This window comes from Pelodiscus sinensis, chromosome 1 (genome assembly GCF_049634645.1).
Source record: "Pelodiscus sinensis isolate JC-2024 chromosome 1, ASM4963464v1, whole genome shotgun sequence".
Lineage (NCBI taxonomy): Eukaryota > Metazoa > Chordata > Testudines > Trionychidae > Pelodiscus > Pelodiscus sinensis.
The window spans coordinates 55099718-55124373 of NC_134711.1; the positions used below are offsets into that span (position 1 = coordinate 55099718).

Here is a 24656-nt window from a genome sequence, read left to right on the forward strand (position 1 = left end):
TAGTCAGTTTCCAAAATGGCGACCGGCTGGGAATATGCTAATCAAGCACAGGATATTTAAATCCCACACTTCATTAGCAAGTTTGGTCGCCCTCATTAGCCTCCCTAGTTCGAACTAGGGGGCTAATGTAGATGTACCCAGGGTGATTAATCACGGAATAACTTGCCTGGGGAGGTTGTGGAATCTCCATCACAGGAGATTTTTGAGCTGATTAGACAGACACCTCTCAGGAATGTTCTAGATTGTGCTTGGTCCTGCCACGGGTGCAAGGGCCTGGAATTGATGATCGCTTGATGTCCTTTCCACTCCTATGATACTATGCTTCTATTATGTTTTAGGTTCACAGTCTCACATGCAACTAATATCTGACAAAGACCACTGCCAAGATAAAGACTGAGGACTAAATAATCCACAAACTAGCCAGGATCAGCTGTTCACCCATTGTGGGCAGCCACAATGGTGTTCATATTTTCAATAGCTGAATACCATGAACCAGCATGGTCTGGTAGAGCACGTACAAAATTTGTTAACATGCAACTGAATGCTACTATGAAGTCTCACAGATATATCTTATCTCTGTCCTTCTAAAGAAGAGCCGAATACAAAAATACAACGGTTATGTGATAATAAATCCAGATGTGACCATCTATGATGATCTCCAGGTCCCTTCCCTCCCTCAAGATATAGCATTAATTTAGAACTCCTTTTGGTTAAGTAGTCAAAGCTCTGAACACCTTGGGACTGTCACCAAAAGAGAAGTGGGGAAACAACGGGGTCAAAAATCAAGACCTGATTATGGATCCTACAGATCAACTACCCAGCTTCACCATGCCATTAAACATCTGGATCACAGAGAATGGTATCAGAACCTAATACATATGGTGCAGTTACCTACTGTACAAGTGGAAAATGAAGAGAAGCCCAATATGTGAATGTGGAGAAGACATCCAAATCATGGTACAACTAGTGAACCACTGGCCTTTAAAACTCTTCTCTGGAGGAACAGCTTTGATTCATTCCACATCACCGGAAATTATACAGAGCATTACAAGCTCAGACATCAACCTTTAATGTTGCTTTTCAAGTTGCTATGTGTAAGAAGGTGACAACAACTTTAATCTCAACATTCAAAATATTTAGCCTTATTGTAAAATAAAGTCAATTTCCAGCATTACATGTACAGTCTAGCTGATTTCCTCAATTAAAAGCAGCATTTGTAACTGAAATGTATGAATTTTCCCAAAGATAGGTATTTAGCTGCCTGAAAATCAGCTATATGATTATTATTACAAAATTCTGATTTACTCACACTAAAAGAGCTTTTCCCAAGAAAAGATCACCATTTTCTGAACTCCCCAGTCATTTCAGGTCAATGGGGAGGAGAGGGACTACTGTAGGCACAAATAGGGCGATTAGAAAGTAACAGCTAACAGATTTATAGATATTTTCACTTTTAAATCACCATAAACCAACTTGAAAGTAAAAAATATTAGACAAAACACAGTCACAACAGAAGGAGAAGGAAGAAATTTTAATCCTGAGAACTTTAATTACCAGCTAAAAGAAAAATAAAAGCATGTCATTCCCTTTAACTGCCAAAACAGAAGATGACCATATTCCTAATGCATCCCTCTGGAAGCTGTGATTAGAACCTTATATGGCAACAGCCACCACATGACAACTACATCAAGTATCCATGTCTCTGCTCCCACATTCAGATCCACACAGGCAGGCTGTGTCTACACTGGGCCACTTATTCTGGAAAATCAGCCGCTTTTCCGGAATAAACTGCTAGCTGTCTACACTGGCCCTTGAATTTCCGGAAAAGCAACGACGCTCTACTGTACAAAATCAGCCACTATTCCGGAAAAGCTACGCTGCTCCCGCTCGGGCATAAGTCCTTATTCCGGAACACTGTTCCGGAAAAGGGCCAGTGTAGACAGCCCAGTAGTCTTTTCCGGAAAAAAGCCCCGATCGCGAAAATGACAATCGGGGCTCTTTTCCGGAAAAGCGTGTCTACGTTGGCCACAGATGCTTTTCCAGAAAAAGGGCTTTTCAGGAAAAGCAGCCTGCCAATGTAGACGCTCCTTTTCCGGAAAAACGTAAAACGGAATAGTATTCCGTTTTAAGCAGTTCCGGAAATTCATGCCAGTGTAGACACAGCCACAGAGTTTTGTGTCTGTGTGAAGGCTCACTGATGTCAATGGAATTGTGTGGGATTAAGGATTCATCCTCATGAATCCAACTGCAGCATGGAGGTCCAAGAGTGGGAATGATCTTGTCAGGTGCGGAGTGCCATCAGTTTTCATACTGTTCAACAGTAGATGAGTGCAGTCAGCATCTCTCAGGAAGTAAGCAGCACCTTGCTAGACTAGACCCACTCTGGAAGTCCTAAGTAGTAATGTCTGATAAAACTGTACTGGCAAAAGAGAAAAGAAAAAGTGAAAACACTGAACTTGATATGATGGAATAAATCAAGGAAATCATCAAAAATACCTAAATTAAAAATAAAATGGTAATGAATGATTGGGGCAGATCTGCAATCATGTAAAGAAACATCTCTCTATTGATGTCACTGTGGCTACACCAACGACAGGCAACCAAGACTAGTGAGTGGGCCATGTGAGTGGCCCTCCTTGGTCTCAGTGGGATGCATGATTGCCGGTGGTGGGCAACCTGCGGCCCACTGGGGTTCCACCCGATCTCTGCCCCCTTTCCTCATGCCTCTGGCGCACCGGAGCCCTGCACTTCCTATTCCTCTCAGCACTTTCACAGCACTGTGAATCCACTGATTCACGCTCCATCCCTACTCCTCTTCTTCCCAGAGCTCAAAGAGCCATGAACAGCTGACAACAAAAATTACTACATAATCTCCTGACAGGGGGACCAAAGCCTAAAGCCCACTGCCCAGGGGAATATTAAGTGTGCAGATGATACCAAGCTGGGAGGGGTTGCAAATGTTTTGGAGGATGGGGTCATAATTCAAAATGATCTGGACAAACTAGAGAAATGGTCTGAGGTAAATAGGATGAAGTTTAACAAGGACAAATGCAAAGTACTCCACTTAGGAAAGAACAATCCATTTTACACATACACAATGGGAAGTCAGTGTCTAGGAAGGAGTACGGCAGAAAGGGATCTAGAGGACATAGTGGACCACAAGCCAAATATGAGTCAATAATGTCACTGTTGAAAAAAAAAAAAAGCAAACATGATTTTGGAATGCATTAACAGGAGTGCTGTGAGCAAGACACGAGAAGTCATTCTTCTGCTCTACTCTGCACTGATTAGACCTCAACTGGAGTATAGTGTTCTGGGCATCACATTTCAAGAAAGATGTGGAGAAATTGGAGAAGGTCAAGGGAAGAGCAACAAAAATGATTCAATGTCTAGAAAATATGACCTATAAGGGAAGACTGAAAAAACTGGGCTTGTTTAGTTTAGAAACGAGAAGACTGAGAGGGCATGTGATAGCAGTTTTCAAGCAACTAAAAGGGTGATACAAGGAGGAGGGAGAAAAATTGTTCTCCTTGGCCTCTGATGACAGGATAAGAAGCAATGGGTTTAAATTGCAGCAAGGTGATTACACACTGGAATAAATTGCCAAGGCAGTTTGTGGAATCTCCATCACTGGAAATATTTAAGAGCAGGTTAGACAGATATCTATCAGGGATGATCTAGACAGTGCTTAGTCTTGCCGCGAGGGCAGGGGACTGGACTTGATGATCTCAAGGTCCCTTACAGCTCTAGTATTCTATGATTCTAAGATACTAACCCACAAGTTGAGAACCACTGGGGTGGGGTGGGGTGGGTTCAATATTGTCACCAAGTCATTGGTGAAGATATTGAACACAGCCAGACCCAGAATTGATCCCTTTGGTTCTCCACTTGTTACGCTCTTCCAGCTTGACTGTGAACCACTGATAACTACTGTCTGGGAACTCTTTTCCCACCAGTTATATAACCACTTTGTATTAGCTCCATCTGAGTCCTTATTTGTTTATGGGGTCAAGTGAAACAGAACTAAAAGCCTTATTAAATTCAAGATATACCAAATCTACACTTCCCCTTATTCAAAATGCTTGTTATCTGTCAAAGAAAGCTATCCGTTTTTTCTATATGTTCTTGACATATCTGTGTAATTGTTACTGATCATCTTATTATCCTTCACTGGCTGGCCTACATGAACTAGCACATCCTTTTCATTATTGTTATTACTTAGTTATCCAAAGATGAGCTGAGCACCTCCCAAACAAACATAAGTTATTATTGCTACTCAGAGAAATTTTACAAACTAATGATGAACGTGATATATGAGGAGTTAATAAAACCGAAGAGTCAGGAAGAGGGGAGGCAGTATATTATTGAAGCAAAAGAACCTGCCATACAGTCCTTGGGGTATCTGAGAAGGAAAATTAAGGTCTGGCATCACAGAGCTACCCCAGACCAGGAGGAGGCACTCAGGAGACAGCTGGTCCTGCTACAATGGGAGAGATGGGTAGTTAATAAAAAAATGTAAACTTCAAATTAGTTCCAAGTTTTGGGTAAATGTTTGAAAAGAAGGGGAAGGAGAATTGCCCTTATGATACTGAAATCTGTTTTCTTATATCTAGTAATATACTGGTTTTCCAATAATAGTAGTCCTTTTATGAAAGAGTTTATTTTATAATCAGCCTCTTTAAAATCATACATACAACTGTTTCATTTAGTAGCGCAACTATCAAGAAGGAAAATATTACAGTAATGTATCAGAAAAAGAAACTAATGGTCTACAAACTGAAGAGAAAGAAGGTCTGTTACCAGGGTGATGACTAATTTATTCAGAAAAAAAATTACAGGTTTTGTAAATTCCTTCTTCCATTTTAACAGAACTTGCTGGCTTTAGTAACTATAACTGATACAGAAAATATAAGGAATTTTCTTCCTTTTCTCAAACAGTGATTATCCAATCAGAAAGAATTAAACCTCAAATGCTCAATGTCATTTACTTTAGTCTTTCAAACCTAAAAGATGTTCTTTACAAACCACTGTGTTAGTTTTTATAGGAGTATGTCCATAACAAACAGGAAGTTTTTACAATCTTTAGAGACTTACGAGGCAGCTAGCTTGTTAAGTATCACAGTTATAGTGTGGATCCAGAGCTCATGTAAATTGATATAGCTCTATTGACTACAATGGAGCTATGCTGATTTACACCATTTGGGTATATGGCACATAAAGTTATGACCAACAACAGCGAAATGGCTTTTTATGCCCTTAGCAGCAGGAGACATTTAACAAGACACAGTGGTTCCACATTCTGTTGGCAGATTTAGATTTGTAAATATCTATGAATTTGCATAGTGAGAGTTGCCTTACACTATAGCTGCTTCAAAATGATCTTCTGCTCAACAGATCTTACCTTTGTTTCCTTTAGCTTATTTTTCTGATTTAATTAAAGGCATGTAGCTGTATGTAGTAGTTTACCAATAGTATAGGTAATACAAGTGGCGGTACTTACCTGTGATCTAAATGATGAATAGAAAGAATAACACCTGAATTTAAATGGGCTTGTTTTAGAGTCACCAAAACTGTGAATTCATATTTATTTCTTAACTTCTGAAAAAAGACTTCAGCTGTTTCTGAGGATGCTTTTACATTTCTTGAAGTATCTAAAAAAAAGAAAATAATTGAAAATAGTATTGGGATTTTTATAGCATCCGCTCATTCCAAAATAATGAGTTCCATATTAGTAAAGTGGACAAACAAGCAAGAACAGCATCATATTATGGGCAATAGTATCTTACACACAGCTCTGGACAGCAGACCCGTTTTAAATGAAGAGAATGTATTTTCTAAGACGCAAGTGCTATCCCCTGTTCTTTTTAAGAAAGTGCCTTAGGCTCTTTTATTTCATCCATAGATTGACAGATGGTACCTTTAATAACTCATCCAAAGTATGGCAGCTCTAACAATGCAGCTATCCTGCACTTTACCACATAGGGTGTTAACACTGTATATGAGCCTAAGCTGTGGTATGACACATGAACGCTGATCTTATAGCTTCTACAAAAACAAGCCTGCCTAGTATCAAAAGATAATTTATTTTGTTTAAAAAATCATGAGCTCTTTACAGAAGGTTTACTCAATTTAAAAGGTTTACTATCAATAGATTAAAAACACAACAACTTTCAAAAACCTTTCAACGTGTAAAGCTCACCAAAATGAATGTTGTGATTTTTGCTGCTACAGCTGCTTTTTACATCTGTGAGTGTATGCTTTTGCTTGCCAGAGACGAATTGTAAAAATGAACTAGTTAAAAAAAATTGAAACACAAACAACAGTACAGGGTAGACTAGATCTTCATTCTAATCTGCACATATAATTAGCAGAGCACAACTTTGAATCCTACAGAGCCATATTTATGTCACATGATCAAAATGAGGAAACAATTCCCAGATTTTTCATAATGCATTATGCTAGGAAAATACTGAAGAGATGTATTTTATATAGAGAATAAATTCATCAGAGTGTTTAATCAACCATGTAAAATCTAAATCAATTCATAAGTTTCCTGTCATTGCAATTTGAGCAACCAGCACTAATGCAATGTCATCAACAGTAAACAGCCAACTGTAATGTAAATGCTGACTTCTCAGCCGGTAACACTGGCTGAGCTCACAACAAGCTTATATCGTTATTCTGGAAACATGTATTAAGACAGGGGTGGGGAGCCTATTTTTGAGTCAGGGGCCGCTGACCCACAGAAAAATCAGTCAGGGGCTGCACACAAGTGATAAGCAAAAGGGAGAAGCCCCTGCCCCTGACTGAGAAGGAAAAAGTCATCTTCTCATTCCCCTCACACACCTGAGCCTAGGGGAGGACCGGTTAGTAGATTTTGTATACTCCAGCCCTGTGGGTGAGTAGCAAGGGGGCTGGAGTACCAGACCAGGCTCCCCAATGTGGTGGGGATCCCTGATCCTTGGGGGCCAGATCCAGGCAAGCATCTGGCCTCGGGCCTGAGGTTTCCCACCCGTTTTAAGCTTTAATAAGTACCTACAGAAAATGGTACACTGCATCCCTAAACAAACATGTTTATTATTTTGAAAAGAAAGACTTTATAAATGTGGATAGAGGGAATGCAGAAATTTATAACCTGGAGAAATCTGAGCCAACTCATCCAGGTTTTTACATCAGCACTAAAATTTGGTCGTATTTTCTTTGAGATGGTAGACACAAAAGCCAGAAAGTTTCCTTTAAAATGCCTTTATGGTTTTTGGATTTTCTATTGTGGTTTATATAACACCCTTTATATAGCAGACATCCATGGTATTTTAATGAAACTATTAATAAATTATGAAGCAACTCAAGTCAAATTACATCAAAATGTTCATTTTTAGCCATGGGACACTAGCAGAGTGGAATGACATAGTTTTGCATGCTACAAGATGGTTTAACTGCATTAACAGTTTCTAGCAATATAAACAATTTATTTCCAACAGATAGAGATGGGAAAAGAAAAGGCACACACGGGACTGCCATCCAATATCACGAATTCTTAGTGCACACAAAATTCCTCCTAAATGCACTGAGAGTATAGGGTATAATACAGGAAATGCAGGATAAGACTGAAGAACTAGAAACAAAACTCAGTCTAAGGTTAAGCTAACAGAAGCATCTATCAAGATGCAGAAAAACACAAGCAGTGAGGCTATATCTACATTGGCATGATTTTGCGCAAAAGCACTTGCTTTTGCGCAAAAACTTGTTGCCTGTCTACACTGGCCGCGAGTTCTTGCGCAAGAACACTGATGTTCTAATGTATGAAGTCAGTGCTTCTTGCGCAAATACTCTGATGCTCCCGCTCAGGAAGAAGCCATCTTGCACAACTGTTCTTGTGCAAGAGGCTAGTGTAGACAGGCAGCCAAGACATTTTGCGCAAAAGCAGTCTAAACAGAAAAAAGCCCTTGTGGCCGCTTGGACGCTCAGTACCTGCAGGCAGCTCCCGGACTTCCTGGTAACCCGAGCCCCCTTAAAGGCAGACACAGCCTGCAGAGGCCACGAGGCAGAAGCAGCTTTGCCAGCTCTGCCACCCAGCTCTGCCACACGGGGGCCAGCCAAGGCACCAGGAGCGATCTTGTGCCAGAGCTATGCAAATGAGGCTAAGTGTGGAATATTGCTGAGCCTCATTCCTGAATATGCTGATTATTTTCAGGAATAACAGCATTGCGCAAGGTGGCTTTTATTGCACAAGAAGGGGCAGTGTAGACAGCTTCTTCTTGCGCAAGAGCCTCTTCTGCAAAAATGGCGGCTCATTAGATATGCAAATGAGGCTCGAAGATATTCCACGCTTAGCCTCATTTGCATAGCTCTAGCTCAAGATCGCGCCAGTGTAGACATAGCCATAGTGTAGCCGTAGCCTCTATGTTTCTATAATGCCAAACACAGTGGGATCCTGGTCCAAGAATTCAGCTCCGAGTTAATACAAATATTAAACAAGAATCTCCACACTGAAAAGCTTATGGTCCAAGAAGTCTCAAAGTAGTGGAGTAAGTGACAACTCAGAGTGGGTAGAAGAAGAAAGTAAGTCCCAAGTGAGTTAAAACCAGAGAACAACTGTTCTATTCACTTGAAATAGATAGAAATTTTCTTTGGAATCTAAATTTAATTTATTAAACAAACGATGGTAATGTTTCAAGATTTAGGCACATTATTGTACAAGAGTTGCAGCCAACCTTTATAGGGTTTCATCACAACTTTATACTTGAATATTAAATTCAGCTTTGGACTTTTCACCTTTGGATCTTTGTGCTATTGCACATTTTTTGCAATTAGGATGCACATTAGGATGCTCTGAATTCCAACACATGAGAGAGAGAAAAATCAAATTTAATTCCCTGAATATGATACTGCCAATCTCCTGGTCACCAAGCACCATTACTCCAGGCAGGTCTGCTTGTGCTCATTATACTAGAGAAATTGAGTGTTCTTTTGGAAACTAATGTATAAGTAATCAGGTCTCACAAAACACAGTATATACTGAGCACAGCGGGAGTGGAGAAGGACTGCCATTCCATGGACAGTATGGCAAAATTGGCCAGTGGAGTTTTCATAGCACCCTAAAGGCATTAGGGGTACTGGACCTAATAGGACCAGTTCTCTAATACAATAAGGCAAATCTTTTATTTAGATTACCCTTAAAATACCAAAAAGTCAGTGTTTGATAGAATACCTACCATGCTGAATAAATGTTAATACACAGTTAATTTTGATACCTGACAAAGTAAATTTTTATGAGTTAATGAAAACCCCTTATTATTTACACCTTTTCAGATATGTTCACAATCCCCAAATTTCTTAGAACAGAAGTTTTCAATCTGTAAATAATAGACCACTGGCTGTCCACATCTAAATCTAAGACAGGGATGGGAAACCTAAGACCCAGGGGCTGGATGTGGCCTCCACTTGACTGAATCTAGCCCCCCAGGCTCAGGAGCCCTCCCTGCATTGGGAAGCCTACATTGGTGCTCTAGCTCTCCTCACTGTCCCACTGAAGGGCTGGAGCACACAAAATCCAATAGGCTGCCCTCCCCCCCCCCCCCCCCCCCCGCCAGTCTCTGGTGTAAAAGAGGAATGTGGGGAGTGCTTTTCTCCTTCTCCGTCGGTTTTTGGGGTTTTTTGCTTCTCTCTTGTGTGTGGCCCCCACATGACTTTTCTATACGTCAGTGGCCCCTGACCCAAAAAAGGTTCCCCACCCCGGTCTAAGATTTCAAAAAACATCCTGTTCAAAATTCAAAATTTTTTAGGTGTCTGCAAACAGTGACGGATATAGGGCAGGGTGAGCGGGGCGGCCACCCCGGCCCCCGCGCTTCAAGAAGCCCTGCGCATGCGCCGTGGCAAAGGGGGAGCCCTGCGAAATTGTGCTGCCCTGGGCCCCGCAAAATCCTCATCTGCCCCTGTCTGCAAATGAAAAAGGCTAAAAACTACTGTCTTAGAATAATGCTCCCTCTGGTGTAATCCAGATTAATAAATTGTGATTTAATAAATCACTAGCATTTGGAACCCCAAAATATATAACTCTAAGGCTATCCATTTGTATTAGAAAATTACTTCTGACAGAGATACCTGAACAGAAGGTTTAACTTTACTATAATACTACAAATGCATGTGAGAGATTTAGACCCTTCATAATAATTCAAAATCCAAAAGTGTTGTCACTCAGTTTGTATATTCCATAAGAATAAACTGTATAGTGACAATGAGAAAAAAAACAAAAGATTAAATTTCATAGTCTGCTACATGTCTGAGATTGTTCTGCTTAGCAGCTGCAGCATGACAATGTCCTGTGGTAAAGGTAATAATGCCCATGGAGAAAGTTTTATTAGTAGATTTGAGACAGCTCAGTTGTAAAAAGTATCAAAAAAGATGCAGTTAGCAGTTTTTTTTAAATGTACAGTCTTAATCCTGGTCAATAAGAATGGCAATTTATTAAATAAATAGCTTAATGCCTTTTCTCCCAAAACCAAGTGCAATACAATGTTGGGGCTAAGTGACATATTACTGTAGGGCCCACCCTACAAGATGCTGAGCAACCTTAACTCTCACACAAGAGCAATGTTAACAATAGAGCTCTTTTCTTCACAGAAGATATTCAGGGTCCCTTAGAATCACAGCCATGATATGTACAGATGCTATTTCTGCTCTATAACTGAAGTACTGAAGCCCATCTGACCACCCATCAGAAATACCATACAACTGCATACAAAATGTTTAAGAAATAATAACCTATTGCAGATACTCTCTTGGCTAAGATAAAAATAGATACTTATTAAAATAAATAGGTAGCCACGCCTAACAGATGGTATGTCTTCAATTGTTCAGGGTTTTTCCCCCCCTATCTGGAGCTAAACTTACAATATGTACTTAACTGTTGAAAGAGAAATCTTGCAGAAAAGTCCTTTAAGGAACACTTGCTAATGATTCAAGCTCTGCATTTTCAGCATAATGTGCATACAATCAGCTTTTAATAGCTATAAATCAATTCTGTACCTAAGTGAAGATGTGCTGAACTATCTGAATTAAATTCTAGTGGCTTGTGAGAGGAGGAGGAGGAGCACTGAAAGGTATAACAGTACTGTGAATGTAATAAGGCTAGTTTGATTTTGTACCATTTTCCAATGCATTGTGGAACATAATAGAACATAAACACATATTCGCATTGTGTCATTTCTTCTTATTATTACAGTCTTTGAGGAAGAACCTTTTGACTGAAGATTTTTAATTCTTTTGTCTGCAAAGGACACAGATATTCAGCACTATATTTGCTTTACATTGTTCTTTATCCTAACTAGCTGATATGCAGGCTCAGGTTCTTTTGGTAAATGAGGTAGAATGGCAAGCCAATCAACATGCAGAATCTTTACAAGGTTGAAATAACAGCAGAGTCTCAAGTGTAATACTGTGAATTCAAATTCATGACTCTCACTATTGTCAGCGGCGGATATAGAGCAGAGCGAGCGAGCGGGGCGACTGCCCCGGGCCCCGCGCTTCAATAGGCCCCGCGCCAGCCCCGCTCGCCCTGCCGTATATCTGTCGTTGCTGCCCTTACCTGCTGGAGCCGCCTCCGCCGCTGCCCTTCGCTGCGTGTCCACGAGCGGCTTTGTTAGCCTGTGGCATGTACGCGGTGGCGGCTCATTGCTATGGAGGCAAGGGCGACACCTGGCCATGGTGCCCGGGTATCCCGCTGCCCCACCCTCCTGCCCCGCCCAGAGAGAGGCTGGGGATGGCGCGGTCTCTTCCCCGAGGGGAGCCTAGACCCTTTTCCCGCCACGCCCGGGGGCAGAGCGACCCGCCTGCCAGGGAGACCCTGTCTCCTCCCGCCAGTTACCACCTCCCCCACTCGTGGGTGCAGCGCAACCCAGCTCCACAGACAGCGCCCCCCCCCCCCCCCACACACACACATCCCTGGGAGCAGGGGGAGTTGTCAGCTGCCCCCGCCCAGCCAGGAGCTGTTCGAGAGGCTGAAATAGTAATTTTGGCCTGTCTGATGAGTCAGACACCCCTGCCCGCTGGTTCTCCCTATGGCCCATCTGTGTGCCATCTTCCACGTAGCCACACCCTGCCTGCCCCCCAACCCAAGTACCCACACACTGCCTGCCGCCCAAATCCCAGCACCCACACACTGCCTGTCCCCCCCAAATCCCAACACCTAATGCTGCCTGGCCCCCCAAGGCCCAACACCCACACTCCACCTCGCCCCTGCAAGTCCCAATGACTGCCGAACACCCAACGCTGCACGGCAAATACCAGCCATGGGCAGTCAAAGAGAATCTACTGTGATCCAGGAGCATTTTGTAGGTCTTTCGATTTTATCGATTGAAAACGACCTGTGTAAAGAAATGGACTTTACTGACATAATTGAAGAATGTGCTGCCAAAAGAGCTAAACAGCTATAGTAGACTTAAATACAAATTAAAATGTTTAATTATTAATGCAGAATTGTGTTTAAGAATGAATTACAATATAATTAAAATAAAAATTATCCTACTAAATTAAGTTTCTATCAAATTTACCCAATTCACATTTAATATGAAAAATAGCCTTCAATTTGCGTATTTGCCGCCTTTTTTCTATTTTCTCTCCAAAGGGGGGGGCCCCGCGAAATTGTACTGCCCTGGGCCCCGCAAAACTCTCATCCGACCCTGACTATTGTAACAATGATTGTAATGAAATCCAATAATAACCTAGAACTAACTAAATAAGATAAATCTAATTAATTACATTAGAATTAACACACCTTTACTTAACTTAAAGAAACCAGGTTTAACGGATTAAAAGTGAACAACATCAATTAAAAAGCACACAAAAAGAAAGGAAGCTTATCTGACATTTGCACTGCCACCATTTATCCCGCCCCAGAGTGTGCACTCCTCTGGATTCAGAGTCCCAGATGATTGTGTGGGTGCGTTTGAAGGTCTGCAGCTGGAGTGGAGACAGCATTGTGTTCTGTGTGTGTTAGTCCACACTGAGCAGCCAGCTGCAAAATCCCTCTGACACTGGAGCAGGCCCCGTCAAGTGCCAGCATCTCTGGTTCACTGGGCTAGTCACTCTGCCTCTCTTTGGACCCAGAGTCAGTCTATTCTCTGAGGTCTGTCCCAAGCAGCACTTTCCCAAAGAACCCAGTTACTCACAGTTCCCCCTGGGCAGGTTTATGTAGGCCTCTCTTGGCCACAGGCACAGCCAGAGTCTCTCCGCTGATTAGCTGCACGGCTGCTGCCCCTTTGAAACCACCACTTCTGCGTGATTCAAAGGGGCAAGGGATCCCATAGCATGGAGCCCGGGGTCAACAGGGGACTGTGAGTCCCCCACTGACCCCGGCCTCCATGGCTTTGAAATGCACAAGAGCCCGCATTGGGGCTCTTGTACATTTCAAAAGAGGAATGCAGAAGTGCCTATTGACTAGTCAATTAACCACATTTTAACATCCTTAATTTGAACCTGGGACCTCAAGGTAGGAGCCTCTACAGCTTGAGCTAAAAAGCCTGGGGGCTCTCATCTTAGGTGGTAGAGCTTACTCATTTTTAGCTCTCACTATAAGTGTTCTAAGTACCACTACATGTGGCAGTGAACCACACCCACTATATGTATGGGTACACTAGCACCAAATAACTCCAATGGCTATTGATGGGATACTAGATGGGAGGGAGTTCTGAGTTACAGGACGGAATTCTTTCCCATGTGGCTGCAGCAGGGTCTTGATGAATGCCCTATTCACCTGAGTTGGGGCTGGGGATTGTCCCCTGGGTCACATTGATAGAAACCCTTGAAGGTTTTCACCTTCCTCTGCAGCTTGAGGAACTGGTCAGTCACAAGTTTAAACTAGTGTAAATGGTGTGTTTTCTATAACTTGAAGTCTTTAAACATTATTTGAGGATATCAGTAACTTAGCCATAGGTTAGGGATCTATTACAGCAGTTAGTGAGTGTGGTTCTGTAACTTGCAATATGCAGCTAAATGATCATGATGGTCCCTATGAGCCTAATATATATAGGATGATCTTTTGACACCATTAAAATCAATGGAAAAACTCCAATTTATTTCAATGGGACTAAGATTTCATTATGTTTCAAAAAAAGGTCCACTGGTTGTGGTTGACTATTTTTTTACCAGAAAAAAGTGAAAACTTAGGCATCAATAACAGCTAAAATGAAAAACAGCAAAACTAAAAAAAAGTGTACTGAAGCCAAATAACTACATCAGATAAAAGCAAGGGAGAAATTTCAATTTGTTCTCCAACATATGGTGAAGTTCCAATCATCCTGTTTTGCAGCTTTCTCTACTCTGAACGTCAGCCAAGTTCTTGATGTGCAGTCCACAAAGAGATATCCTCTAAAACAACTTCAATTTACTTTGATACTTGTAGGTAAAACTTGATGGTCTACACTACATTTGGAAAAAATATCTACTTGTGCTTCATGTGTAAAACTTGACAATTGCACACCTAATTTAGGTCACGTAATATACACTAACCTTTTCTATGGTTGGCACTTCTCAACAATAGCTCCAGTGTGCACACAAATCAATCTCGGTGTAGAGAGGGAATAGACATCTGTTTAGGGCTGCAATGTAGATTTGTGTATTCAAAAAATGGTGGGAGATCACTCATTGCTCAGAATGATCATCTTCCATGGGAGTTGTGGACACTCAGGTGGCTGATAAGGCCGATCTTTGAACCACAAGTTCTATTACAGTGAGGACAGATGTTTCCAGGTACAGCAGGAAGCTGTTGACCATGACTAGAAGCCAGTCTCCCCTTCCTCCTGCACCTCTTCTCCTCTTCAGCACGTCAGTGGGCAAATTCAAAATGCAGGAAGCCATTGCATAGTTCTTGACTCCATTTTGAGTGATCCTGGGCAAGTGTCTCCCAAGTGTCAATGTCAATGGTGCACATCTTTGACTCATAGAATCATAGAGCTGGAAGAGACCTCAGGAGGTCATCAAGTCCAGCCCCCTGACCAAGATAGGACCAATCTCAACTAAATCAACTCAGCCAAGCCTTTGTCAAGCAGAGACTTAAAAACCTCTAGGGATGGAGATTCCACCACCACCCTAGGTAACCCATTTCAGTGCTTCACCACCCTCCTAATGAAATAGTTTTTCCTAATGTCCAACCTAGACCTCTCCTGCTGTAACTTGAGACCATCACTCCTTGTTCTGCCATCCGTCACTACTGTGAACATCCTCTCTCCATCCCCTTTGGAACCTCCCTTCAGGAAATTGAAGGCTATCATCAAATCCCCCCTCACTCTTCTCTTCTGCAGACTAAACATACCCAAATCCCTCAGGGTATGTCTACACTACAATGTTAGTTCAAACTAACGGACGATAGTTCGAACTAACATTCATAGGCGCTACACTAGCGCTCCACTAGTTCGAACTTAAATCGAACTAGCGGAGCGCTTAGTTCGAACTAGGAAAACCTCATTTTACGAGGATTAAGCCTAGTTCGAACTTACTAGTTCGAATTAAGGGGTGTGTAGCCCCTTAATTCGAACTAGCGGGAGGCTAGCCCTCCCCAGCTTTCCCTGGTGGCCACTCTGGCCAACACCAGGGAAACTCGTCTGCCCCCCTCCCGGCCCCGGACCCCTTAAAGGGGCATGGGCTGGCTATGGTGCCCCTGCCAGGTGCAAGCCTGCCAGCACCCAGCCAGCAGACCCTGCACCTGGCACGGCAGAGCCACCCACCCGATGTCCCCCAGCCCACCCCCTCTTCCCGGGACCAGGCTGGCGGCTCCCGGGAGCTTGCCCGGGACCGCAAAAGGCGGGCACCTTCCTGGGCTAGTGCAGACATCGTGGACCTCGTCCACGATCTCCGCACTAGGCACAGGAAAGTGGCCGTCTAGGGCAGGAGAGCTGCCAGCCTGGCCACCCAGGAGCAGGTGTGCATGAAAATCAAGGGGGTCCACTGAGACCCCCGACCCTGAGCCCTGAGCTTACAATGGCCGTACTGGGTCAGACCAAAGGTCCATCTAGCCCAGTAGCCTGACTGCCGACAGCGGCCAACCCTAGGGACCCTGGAGGGGATGGACCGAAGACAGTGACCAAGCCATTTGTCTCATGCCATCCCTCTCCAGCCTTCCACAAACTTTGGGCAGGGACACCACTTCTACCCCGTGGCTAAGACTACTCCATGGACCCAACCTCCATGACTTGATCTCACTTCCCTTTAAACTCTGTTCTAGTTGTAGCCTTCACAGCCTCCTGCAGCAAGGAGTTCCACAGGTTAACTATTTGCTTTGGGAAGAAGAACAACTTTCTCTTACTAGTTTGAAGCCTGCTACCCAGTCCTTTCCTTTGGTGTCCTCTAGTCCTCCTTTATGGGAACTCATGAAGAACTTTTATGAATGCACCCTCTCCACCCAACCCCTGCTTTTAGAGACCTCTATCCTGTCCCCACTCCATCTCCTCTTTTCTAAGCTGAACAGTCCCAGTCTCTGTAGCCTCTCTTCATCTGGGACCTGTTTCCAACCCCTGATCATGTTAGTTGCCCTCCCCTCTCCCAGCCTTTCTCTTCGCCTCTCCCACCTCCTTTTCCCAGTCTCCCCCAGTTTTGTTCAATAAAGACAGAGTCAATGTTGGAAGAAACGTTATCTTTATTTTGTACATCAGGAAGGGGGGCTAGGGAAGGGTAAGTGGAAGGAGGTGAGGGAGGAATGGGGTACGAGCCCCCGATGGGGAGGATTGGGCTGGCTCTGCGGGCTTCTGGGGGTGGAAGCTCTCCTGCAGCCCCCCCCAATTGCCCCCTCTCCCCAGATGGCAGCCTGCGGCAAGTGCAGCCGGTCTGATGGCCGAGTGCTGTGATGTGCCCAGTGTGGGCACTCCGGGCACTCCAAGCCAGGACTGGTTTGCAAGCGGGGCACCCCTGAGAACTGTCTGTCCGGGGGGGGGGGGGTCGGGTCCCTTTAAGCGCAGCCCTCGGCTAGCCTGAGACAGCATCTCCACGCTCTAAGTCCTCCTCTGATGCCCTGCCGGCACTGCTTCCGGCCATCCTTAAGCCCTGTTCAGGGTCCACTTAATGTGGACATGCTAGTTCGAATTAGCAAAATGCTAATTTGAACTAGTTTTTAGTTCTAGACGCGTTAGTTTGAATTAGCTTAGTTCGAATTAACTAATTCGAACTAAGTTAGTTCGAACTAACTCTGTAGTGTAGACATACACTCAGTCTCTCCTCATAGGTCATGCGCTCCAGCCCTCTAATCATTTTGATCACTCTCCGCTGGACCCTCTCCAATGCATCCACATCCTTTCTATAGTGGGGGGCCCAGAACTGGACACAATACTCCAGATGTGGCCTCACCAGAGCCGAATAAAGGGGAATAATCACTTCTCTGGATCTGCTGGCAATGCTCCTCCTAATGCACCCTAATATCCCATTAGCCTTCTTGGCTACAAGGGCACACCGTTGGCTCATATCAAGCTTCTCATCCACTGTAATCCCCAGGTCCTTTTCTGCAGAACTGCTGCTTAGCCATTTGGTCCCCAGCCTGTAACAATGCTTGGGATTCTTCCGTTCCTAGTGCAGGACTCTACACTTGTTCTCGTTGAACCTCATCAGATTTCTTTTGGCCCAATCCTCTAATCTGTCCAGGTTACTCTGGACCCTATCCCCGCCTTCCAGCATATCTACCTCTCCCCCAGCTTAGTGTCATCTGCAAACTTGCTGAGGGTGCAATCCATCCCCTTATCTAGATCATTAATAAAAATGTTGAACAAGTTATCCTTTAGCAATTCCTTATAATGCTTCTGTTTTCCTCCCACATTAAAGTATCCTTTTTCAGCTGAGGAAACAGGGCCTATTTTGGGAGGCTATGGTCTGGCATCCGAACAACGTGACTAGTCCAAAAAAGTTGCTGACAGATGATCATTGTCTCAATACTGGTGCTCTTTGCCTATTCTAGAACACTTATATTAGTGTGCCTGTCTTCCCATTTGAACTTCAAGATCTTGCAGAGGCAGCATTGGTGACACCCCTCAAGGACTTTCAAGTGATGTCTGTAGGTTGTCCAGGTTTCAGACCTAAACAATAGTGTTGGAAGAATGACAGCTTGATAGACAAGAAGTTTGGTGTCTGTTTGAATGTCGTGATCTTCAAAAATTTTGTGCTACAAACGAGCAAAGCTGTTCTGGCACAGCTCAGACGATGTTGGATTTCTACATCAATATCTGCCTTGGATGAAATATAACTTCCAAAGTAGAGAAAATGATCAACATTCTCCAGTGCCTCTCTGTTGATTTTAATAGATGAGCACATGTTACCTCATTTGGAGAGGGCTGATGGAGCACTTTTGTCTTCTTGATATTGAGGGTAAGACCAAGACATACATAAGCATCAGTAAAACACATTCACGATAGCCTGAAGATCTTTCTCAGAGTGGGCAAAAACTGCATTGTCATCAGCATACTGAAGTTCCACGACAGATGTAGTGGAAATCTTACTCTTAGCTTTCAGTGTGCTAAGCCTAAACAGCTTTCCAGCCATTCTGTAGATGATTTCAATGCCAGCTGAGAGCTTCCCAGCAATTAGGTTGAAAATTACTCTAATAAAGACCACAAACATGGTTGGGGTAATGATACAGCCCTCTTTGACTCCTGTTTGAAAAGTTCACTCTGAAAAATTTGAAAAGTTCACTCTGGAAGCCAGTGCTGCTCAGAACAATCGCTTTCATGTTATCATGAAACAACTTTAGGACATTGAGGTGTTTATCAGGACACACAATCTTCAGAAGTACTGTCCAAAGGGCACGGAGATTCACGGAGTCAAAGACTTTAGTTAGATCAATAAAAGCCATAAACAGTGGTCAGTTTTGCTCCCAACACTTCTCTTGCAGCTGCCATGCAATGAAGATCATATCCGCAGTTCCACAACATAATTGGAAACCACTCTGTGATTCTGGTAAAATTTCTTCTGACGGGGCAGAAGACGGGTTGCAAGGACCCGTGCCAGAACTTTGCCAGCAACAGCAAGGAGAGAGATACCACAATAGTTTCCACGGTCTGCTTTATCCCCTTTTTTTTAAAGAATGTAACAATCAGAGCATCCCTCATTTCACTGGGTATCTCCTCCATTATCCAGATTTTAAGGATAAGCAGGCTGAGGTACCAAATTAATTCTGGTCCACCATCTTTAAAGATTTCAGCAGGGATCCCATCTGGACTTGCTGCCTTGTTGTTCTTCATTTGCTTGATGGCAGTGTATACCTCACACAAATTGGGAGGATTTCCAAGCTCATCCCTAGAAGGTCATTGGGGGATTTGCTCAAGAACTTCATCTGCAACCAAGGAATTACTATTAAGAAGATCTTCAAAATGTTCTTTCCAGTAAAAATTAATGGCTACATTATCCTTCAAAAGTGTGGTTCCATCCTTTGAGCAAAGGGGGTTCATGCCATGACAAGCTGGCTAACAAACAGCCTTAATAGCACTAAAGAAACCACGGCTACGTCTACACTGGCACCCTTTTCCGGAAATGCTTAAAACGGAACAGTTTTTCCGTTATAAGAATTTCCGGAAAAGCACGTCTACATTGGCAGGATGCTTTTCCGGAAAAGCACTTTTTCCGGAAGAGTGTCCATGCCAATGTAGACGCGCTTTTCCGCAAAAAAGCCCCAATCGTCATTTTCGCGATCGGGGCTTTTTTGCGGAAAAGACTACTGTGCTGTCTACACTGGCCCTTTTCCGGAACAGTTTTTCCGGAAAAGGACTTTTGCCCGAACGGGAGCAATATAGTTTTTCCAGAAAAACAATGACAATTTTACATTAGATCATCATTGCTTTGCCGGAAAAGCAAGTGGCCAGTGTAGACAGCTAGCAGCTTATTCCGGAAAAGCAGCTGCTACGTGTATTATGGGTATTCACAGCCCACGTGTATTATGGGTATTCACCAAATGTTGGAGTTCTTGCGCTCTCTCAGTCCACCATTTGAGTTCTCTGGTTTTACATTGGACTTCTGTCTTCGCCTTAGCAAGGGCTTCTCTCTGTCTTGCAATTTATATCATTCTGCCAAGCACAAAATGCCATTTTCTTCTCACTGATGAGCTGCTCAGTTTCAGTATCATTCTTATCAAACCAGTTCTGATGGCTTCTGATGTGGTAGCCAATGGTTTCCTCACAAGTATTGATGATTACTGCTTTCAGCTGGCTCTAATGTTCCTCAGTTTCTCCCTGAAACTCTGCTGGAAACTTTTTTCTAAGACTGCTTGGAAGTGGTCATGTTTAATGGGATTCTACAGAGCTTGAACCTTCAGCGTGTGCCTGATCTGTTTCTTTTGCAGCCTCCATTTGGGGGTGATCTTAATTTTCATTGTGGATTGAATGAGTTGATGATCAGTCCAGCAGTCATCAGCACTTGTCATTGCTCCTGTGAGAAGTATGTCACTACTATCTCGAGCATGAACAATGACATAGTCAAGAAGATGCCAGTGCTTTGAATGTGGGTGTCTCCAAAATGTTTTGAACTTGTCTTTTTGTCAAAAATGGGTGTTCATGGTGATAAGTCTATGTTCAATACCCTCGGTCAGGAGCAGGATTCCATTTGAGTTGCTTTTGCCAACTCCTTTCCTAATTGTTCCTTTCCACTGGTCTGAGTCTCGTCCAACACGTGCATTGAAATCCCTCAGAAGAATGATCTTATCTTCTTTAGGGATCTCCGATAAAATGGTTTCCAACAGAGTAGAAATCTTTCTTTACATCCTCATCAGCATCCATTGTTGGCACACAGAACCTCACAATAGTGTTGGTTTTTGGTGAGCCTCAATTGGAGTGTCATAAGCTGCTCATTAATGCCTACGGGCAGCACAGAAAGGCACCTTACGAGCTTGTTCTTAATAGCAAAGCCTACTCCACACAATCCAGGTTCATCTAAAGATTTTTTCCTTCCAGAAGTAGGTGTATCCTCCTTTCTCCTCCCTCACGTGTCCTTCGTCAGCTCTTCTAGTTTCAGACAAGGCAGCAGGATCGATGTTAAAATCAATTCAATTCATGAGCAATGATAGCTGTATATCACTCTGCTCAGTCACTGTCTGAGTTGTCCATCAGGGTATGAATGTTCCAGGTTCCGAAGTTTAAACATTTCTTACATTTTCGACTGCTGGGGTGGTGATCCTGCTGGATGTGGCTATACAGCCAGGAGGAAAAGAGGCAAGACTATTGTTAGGGCACTTTTTCTAGCCCTCTCCCCATGTGGGGTGAGCAGAGTGGGTCCTAATGAGGACTGCTCAGTCATGGGTGCAGCTGCCAAGATGTACAACCTGCCTGAGGACCTCAAGCAAGACAGCTGAATCTCATACCTGTGACTAGGAACTTCCAGATCTCACTGTCCTGTTCCTGTTGCCATTCACCATTTACCACCTGACTTTTAACTTGTGCAGGTATTGTTTTCCCAAAAAACTGTAAAATACCTGTGTGGGACTTCTTTTAAGTTGGAGAGACTGATGCACAACAGTCACCACACTGTCCTTGACAGATAGAGGGCTTGAAACCAATAACATGGCATGGTCTCCATGTATCATCACCTTGTAGTGGTGGAGAGGCTTGCGTGTTCCAACGATCCCCAAGAGCAACGTTGCCTGGAGTCATTTACTCCCTTAGGACCACCCATGGAAGAACAGTCAAGGGCGAGGTTCCAGACAAAGTGTGATCCAAGAAGTGCCGTGATCCAAGAAGTCCTCAACGGCAGAGCAGACTGAGGATAACTGCACAATAGAGTTGAAACTGTTGTGTAATGTTACAGCAGCTGTGAAAGCAGATGGAGCATATCCAATCCAAAAAATATAGCATTAAGCACTTAACTTGCATGCCTAACTTTTAATAGTCTGTATCTGCATAAGTATTCATTATTTCTTTCAAAACTATCTGTAATGCTTTGTTTTCCGTTTCTTGGGGAGTGACAATTTTGGTTTTTCCTTTCTATTAATTTTTTACATACTTTATGACAGAAATTGTCAATGGTAACAAGAAAACAAGAAAAAACACTAGGCAATTTAGTACAATATGATGGCTGACTGAAAACAACCATCCAACCTTGGAACAACAGGCAGCTCCTCAGGACAGGTTTGCAAACCTATAGCTAGGGCTACACTACAGAGTTTTGTGCAAAAATAGACATTTTTGTGCAAAAGCTCACAGAGCGTCAACACCTCAATTGCGTTTTTGCACAAGTAAAATGAAAGAAGAGAGAGTTTTTTCCAGTGTAGGTATTCTTCATTCTATGAGGAATAACTCCTTTTTTTTGAAACGGTTATTTTGCAAAAAGGTGTGAGGGGACGGGCAAGAACGATTTTTTGCACAAAAGAGGGAAGAGGAAAAAGCACAGGTGAACTGGTGGCCATTCTGTCCATAGCAATCACTGCTTACTTGTGAGAGATCATCCAGGCAGTCTGGACACTCTCTTTCACAAAAGCACATCGCTTTTTAGATGCGCTTTTGCAGTGTGGACGCTCTCTTCCGCAAGAAGTTTTTGCGGAAGATCTCTTCCACAAAAATCTTCTTGCACAAAAAGCCTGTAGTCTAGACATAGCCTAAGACTGTCTCAGTCAAATCAGAACTGTTGGAATGTTAGGTGTTCAATGTTAATCAATAATAGTGTTGCATATCAATGCTGGAGCACACTGCAAAACACATGGGCTGTGTCTACACTTGGCCACTTATTCTGGAAAAGCAGCTGCTTTTCCGGAATAAGCTGCTAGCTGTCTACACTGGCCACTTGCTTTTCCGGCAAAGCAATGATGATCTAATGTAAAATCATCATTGTTTTTCTGGAAAAACTATATTGCTCCCGTTCGGGCAAAAGTCCTTTTCCGGAAAAACTGTTCCAGAAAAGGGCCAGTTTAGACAGCACAGTAGTCTTTTCCGCAAAAAAGCCCCGATCGCGAAAATGACGATTGGGGCTTTTTTGCAGAAAAGCGCGTCTACATTGGCACGGACGCTCTTCCAGAAAAAGTGCTTTTCCGGAAAAGCATCCTGCCAATGTAGACGCGCTTTTCCGGAAATTCTTATAACGGAAAAACTGTTCCGTTTTAAGCATTTCCGGAAAAGGGTGCCAGTGTAGACGTAGCCATGATGAAACACTAGGGTGAAAACAACTATGCAGTGCTCAGCCTCTGAATGGGCCCAAGCTTGAGGAAAGTCATGCTAAGCTGAGGGTTTGTGCAGCACCTTTTCTCAAACCTGATTCCTGAATGAGTATTGAAAATAACGATCATTAGCATTTTTGTGAGCCTACAAAACAGTTTTTGAGCTCCTACACCTCTCAATCAGGATTATACTGGGGATGTGAAAAGTTAACCGATTTACAGGTAAGCATCACTCTTTTATTCACTTTTATTTTAATTACCAATTTTCCATAGCCCCACAGTCTATGTTCTGACAGTCTTAGTAATACTTAGTGTAAATTTAGAAGATGCTCTCTTTTGTTTGCTTTTCTTATGAGTAGGTTTTTTCTGTGCTGGTTCAGAAAGGGTCAACAGCTGCCACTGCAGTGCAGAAGTAAAAGTGGCAATACTGCAACCTCCCTAAAATAACCTTGTGACCTTCCTGAAATCCCTTCTTGGATCAGGGCCCCCAATTTAAGAAACACTGGTCTCTCCCAGTAAATCTAGTACAAGATAAAAGCACACAAAACACCAGATTTCACTGTGGGAAGAGACTATATTTCACATTCTGTGATGCATTTTTCATGGCCGTGAATTTGGTAGGGCTCTACTTATTAGATACTACAAAACATCTATCATATTTTCCTGCATTACCTGGCCAGCAAGCTTTTTCATGAGTTATTTAGGGCTGATGCCACCAAAGAAGTCAAGCCATTATGCTGGAACAAGGTCTTAGAAGTATTAATGAACAGCGGAATTTCTGTTTGTTTTAAGTCATCCTCCCATTCTATTTGGAGTTTGTGACTAGTATACATAATTTTTTTAACTCTTGAAAGCATCTAGAAAACTGTTTTGGAAAACCTTAAATCTGTGGAGAAAATTGTATGCTGCCAAATGAACACATTGTATCAAGCTGACCTACCAAAAAAAAAAAAATCACATTGAGCAATGCTGCTATGGCTGACCCCCAAACTAAAGCAAGCAAGGAAAATATCCTAGTATCTTGCAGCAACACTAGCACTGTAAAAAAGCACACAGCACAACTTACAAAAAACTGATCTTATTTCTTAATGTGAGTTCCACATCACAGGTCAGGATTACAAAAGGCTATATCATCTCAGAAGTTGATATATTTTTCAAAAGAAAAAGAAAGAGAAAATAATTGATCAAAACAATAAACACAAACTAAAAGTCAATGATTACTTTGCATAAATAGGAAAATTTAAGTTCAAGGTCAGGGTAATGACCTGAATTACTCTGATCTCCAAAGAGGTGAGAGAGTTATAATGAGTTATTGTACAGATGTCAATAAAGTTCAGAGACCAATGGTCTCTGATCACAAGCCACTTCTTGTTCACCTCACAATTTCTTCTGTTATGGCATATTTCGCTGCCAAGGTAGATTTAACACCTGAAGTTTGTTTGCTGCTTTGGTGTTTTTGTATTGTCAGCGACCACGTGGGCATGTGATACTTCTCTCAGTAGCATTCTGAAGATCCTATACCTGTGTTCTCTGGTTTTCTGCAGATGTC

At 42.9% G+C, this 24656-nt stretch overlaps 1 protein-coding gene across 1 annotated transcript in view; it reads right to left on the reverse strand.

The window, feature by feature from the left end:
- NELL2 (neural EGFL like 2) overlaps positions 1–24656 on the reverse strand; it is a 290204-nt gene that overhangs the window by 246957 nt on the left and 18591 nt on the right. Inside the window, exon 3 of the mRNA XM_006126494.4 lies at positions 5501–5651. Within this exon, the coding sequence (XP_006126556.2) occupies positions 5501–5651 (151 nt within the window). The remainder of the gene's footprint in view (positions 1–5500; positions 5652–24656) is intronic.